At 38.1% G+C, this 4986-nt stretch overlaps 1 protein-coding gene across 1 annotated transcript in view; it reads right to left on the bottom strand.

The window, feature by feature from the left end:
• The window catches only part of hook2 (hook microtubule-tethering protein 2), a 34866-nt gene extending 32775 nt beyond the window's left edge, over positions 1-2091 (bottom strand). The window contains exons 1-4 of the mRNA XM_081379423.1: positions 1966-2091; positions 1146-1228; positions 710-782; positions 561-611 (exon numbers count right to left, since the gene is read on the bottom strand). Coding sequence (XP_081235549.1) covers positions 561-611; positions 710-782; positions 1146-1228; positions 1966-2010 — 252 coding nt within the window. The 5' untranslated portion in view covers positions 2011-2091. The remainder of the gene's footprint in view (positions 1-560; positions 612-709; positions 783-1145; positions 1229-1965) is intronic.
• Positions 2092-4986: the final 2895 nt, after the last annotated feature.

Raw genomic sequence — 4986 nt, 5'->3', positions numbered from 1 at the left:
TATGTGTGTGTGCGAGTGTGTCAGTATTTATGTGTCTGTGTGAGTGTGTATGTGTGAGTGTGTCTATTTATGTGTCTGTGTCCTATGTGTGCGAGTGTGTCTGTATGCGTGTATTTGTGTCTGTATGTGTGTGTGTGTGTGTGTGTCTGTGCGAGTGTGTGTATTTGTGTCTGTGTTTATGTGTCTGTGTTTATGTGTCTGTGTTTATGTGTCTGTGTTTATGTGTCTGTGTTTATGTGTCTGTGTTTATGTGTCTGTGTTTATGTGTCTGTGTTTATGTGTCTGTGTTTATGTGTCTGTGTTTATGTGTCTGTGTTTATGTGTCTGTGTTTATGTGTCTGTGTTTATGTGTCTGTGTTTATGTGTCTGTGTGTGTGTGTCTGTATGTGTCTGTGTGTGTGTGTCTGTGTGTGTGTGTGTGTGTGTGTGTGTGTGTGTGTGTGTGTGAGTGAGTGAGTGTGTGTGTGTGTGTGTGTGTGTGTGAGTGTGTAAAACCTCTAGTTTAAAGTCTGAATTGAAAGATGCTTTAACACAGACTTCAATCCCACGTAAAGACTCACGTCATGATAATACTCCATCATGCTCTGAAGAATCTTCTTGAGGTTGCTGACCTGCCGAGCACACACACACACACACGTTCACTGAGACACACGAACACACTGTACACAGCCTGAGCAGAGGTACACAGAGTAAAACTAGAGTAAAATACCTTCAGCCTCCAGTTTGTGCCGCCCTCCTCCTTTATCCTGCCGAGCCACGTTTCATTAAACCAGGACGGGTCTCTGGCCATAACAGAGAAACAAACAGATCAGAAACACACTTTTTAGCACCTATCCTGATTTAGACCAGCATGAGGAAAGATTAATGACTCAAATATCTTGTTTTAGTCTTTTTTTTTTTTCACTTGACACTTGGTAAATAGCATTCTGGAATAAGAGTAAATGATAATTATTTATTTAACATGAAGACATGAGCAGCTGTCATATTTGACATTGTCAGATGTGCATGTGTGTGTTGGTGGATTAACAGTGTCTCGGACGTCCAGCGCATCTGTCAGATCAGCTTTCAGAGGAGTTCCATCACAAATATTTGCAGAAAGTCACACCCACATGTGATGACATGAACACACACACACACTCACTCACATTTTGTTGAGCACATGTGCGATGGCCACTCCACTGGTCAGCTCATGTTTGCTCGCACACGACGGCACCTGAAATGTCTGCAGCTGAAACACATAATATATATATATATTAATTATAAGATTAAAATAAATAAATATATTAAAATTAATAAATAATCAAAATAGATTAAAATAAAATGTAATAAAAATTAATTAAACGATACAAATAAATAATATATGGTACAGCACTTTAGTAAGTAGAAACTGAATATTTTCCAAATAATATTGTACAAATGTTTATATATTAAAACTATTTAGATGAGTGTTTATCACATGTTTGAAAACCCCTGAAAAACTGGAGAACAATCACATTTCTGAAGTGTTCATGTCTAAGTTATTTTATGATCTACAGGACAGTTTAAAGTAATAATATCAGTGTCTACTGGGTTATTTGGGTCAGATAAACATGAAAAGACTCTGAAAGAAATGAAATTTGACGAGGATATATCGATTTAATCAGAGGTTGTCATGGGTCTAAGTTGTTTTGAACTCTTATAATCTGCTCTAAACTCATTTTAAGACCTTTGATCAGTTACATAATGAGTTTAACACACCAAACACACACCGTATAAAGCGCTAATAAAACCGCCCGGCTGATTTACGAGTGTATAATCCACAGAAAATAGCGCTTCATAAAATAAGATTGATAAAGTCTGGGAATATTCCACCTGCTGCTAACCGGCTAGCGCGCTACACACAAACAAACTACTTCACTCTCGTTTAAAACAGACAAACACACTCTAAATACAACAGTAAGTGAAAGGAATGGGTTTATATCTTACCCAGATAAATAAAGAATCACTCAGTTGATGTTTATTCAGGCTCATGGTGGCGGGTTGTGCTGTTTGTACACACACACACAAACACACTAGCAGCGCTGCTAAATGCGCGCACACGAACTGGACGCGTCACTCAAACTTGCGCCGCGAGAACGCTAGTAGTAGGCGCCGTCACCATAGCAACAGAACGACGCGCATGTGTACACGTTAACGTCTTGATGACAGCGGTTCTTATTAAATGTAATTGACTAAAGTTACATAAATGTACACTTAATGAGTTATCCAGTCATGTTTTTTAAAAGTTAAACACTAAACAACACCAAACAATGTTTAGTAAACATAACCACTCCTGTCACGGTTCCGCCGTGCGACCACTAGATGGCGCTAGCCAATAGGCAAAGTGACCAGATTTAGTGTTATTATTATTTATTTTTTTAAATATATGTATATATTTCTTGATGTCATCAAGCAGAAAAAATCTGGGGGGAAACCTAGCGTCATATTAATTAATATTAACCATTAATATTGCAGTCGCTAAAAAAAAAAAAATCGTCTTCATAATGATCTCAAATCGTGTCTAACATTGTGGATTATTATTCATTCATACGTGTCTGGCTCAAATGTGTTTTTCGAACATATTTATATAGGTTTTTTTATTTGAATATTTCCCTCACATATCTATCCCGTATAAATGTGGAAAAGCGGCTCTTGACAAAGTTACTGGAACTATATAGGCTGCATATTTCACCGTGACAGTCGAGCGTTAAGCTCCTTATAATCACACAAAGACTTTATATTTCCTCTCTCAGATAGTTCACATCTCTCACATACTTTCTGTTTGTGGCCCATCCGCCTCACAAACACACACACGCACACACACACACACACGTGTGCGACTGTGCGTAGGTCACTTCCGGCTCCTCCCATCCGGAACTGTCAATCATCTGGTTGCCCAACACCTCTAATTGCTGTAACTGTATGTGCAATGTGTAACTTCCTTTCCTTTGTTTTCCTATATCTATAGGCTACTGTAATATAAGCAAATAATAGGCCTATAAGCTGATAAAATAATATTATAGCCTATTAGTCTGGAGCTGCTCTGATCCACACAGGAAGCCCTTCACGTTGGACCCTGGAGGAAACAGGGTCACTAGTTAACATACTAGTCTCTGGTTATGGTTAGTCATCCTCCAGGGGTTCATGACTAACAATCTGGCAAAAGGCCGAAGGGGATTTTTCACAAGAGCCGGCTATTTTCATTCAGGAACCTTCCTCTTCTCTGCTCTCCATCCGCCTCTGTCCAGATGTGCTTCCTTAAACTGATTCCGTAAAATAACTGTGACACACACACTGTTTATTTTCTCCCTGTTGCTCTCTTCTCATTGTGCAGTTTACATATTTTATTTACAAAGCAACAATACACAAACATATATATTATGACAGTGTGGGGGGAAAAGAGACTATAAAAATATAACAATGTTTAATAATAAAAAAAGACACAAAATAAAATAAACTTTCAATAAGACATTAATGATCTAACATTTTCTTTTAATAAGTTGAATATATTTATTATAATAAATTATTTAATATATAAATAACAGTGCTGTCAAATCGATTAATCACAATTAATCACATCTAACATAAAAGTTTGTTTATATAATATATATATATATATATGTGTGTGTGTGTGTGTGTGTGTGTGTGTGTGTGTGTGTGTGTGTGTGTGTGTGTGTGTGTGTGTGTGTGTGTGTGTGTGTGTGTGTGTGAATATAAATGAAAAAATAAAATAAAAAAATATATACAGTACATTATATATATATATATATATATATATATATATATATATGTACTGTATATATTTTTTTATTTTATTTTTTCATTTATATTCACACACACACACACACACACACACACACACACACACACATAGGCCTAAGTAGAATAATACACACATTATAAACAAACTTTAATGTCAGATGTGATTGATTGCGATTAATCGATTGGACAGCACTAATAAATAATAAAATAATTATACTTTTGTCTAATAATAATGATTCTTAATGTAATTAATTGAATACAATTATCTAAAATTATTTAAAAATAATAATAATAATACTGAATACTGTAAATGGTGTGTCTGACTCTGATCATCGGAGCACAAACTCTCCTCATGATTTGAAGAATCATTCATTCGTGTGTGAAGCACAAACGCTGCAGGATGACTATAATAACGAACAATAAAAGTAAATAATAGCCCACTTCATCCAGAGGGGTCTCTGCAGATCTCAGATGCTGGTGACGTTTTCAGTCTCTAATTTAAGGTTACACACCCACATCTGACGTCAGAACAGACTAAACAACAGACTCTTAAATCGCCTAAAAACCACACAGAAACAGCGCTGGTCCAGATTGAACGCATGACGGGTTTGTGTGTGTGTGTTTAAGACAGGAATGTGGGCAGCTCTGAATGACTGGCAGGAGTGTTGGATGATCCAGGTGCAGAAACACAGGAAAAACAACACGGGTTTGCTCTTGCTGAACGCCAGTAAACTAGCAGCAGAGCAGGTGTGTGTGTGTGTGTGTCTCGACCGGGTGAAGCACTTTCAGCTGAATTTACAAACCCACGAATCCAGACATGAGCTCACGAGGGCAGGGCGACACGACAGGTGTGTGTGTGTGTGTGTGTGTGTGTGTGTGTGTGTGTGTGTGAGTGAGTGAGTGAGTGAGTGAGTGAGTGAGTGAGTGAGTGAGTGAGTGAGTGAGTGAGTGAGTGAGTGAGTGAGTGAGTGAGTGAGTGAGTGAGTGAGTGAGTGAGTGAGTGAGTGAGTGAGTGAGTGAGTGAGTGAGTGAGTGAGTGAGTGAGTGAGAGAGAGAGAGAGAGAGAGAGAGAGATTTACAGGCTCGTGGAGGGCGGGTGTGTGTGTGTGTGTCTGTCAGAACACGGGTGAAAAACCCTATGTGCTCATACACCGACGAGGCCCATTAAACGAGTGTTTTAACGAGCGCTGTGTGTTTTGACTCGTG

The sequence above is a fragment of the Scardinius erythrophthalmus genome, assembly GCF_964197995.2.
Source record: "Scardinius erythrophthalmus genome assembly, chromosome: 1".
Lineage (NCBI taxonomy): Eukaryota > Metazoa > Chordata > Actinopteri > Cypriniformes > Leuciscidae > Scardinius > Scardinius erythrophthalmus.
This window is presented reverse-complemented; position numbering and strand designations above follow the sequence as displayed.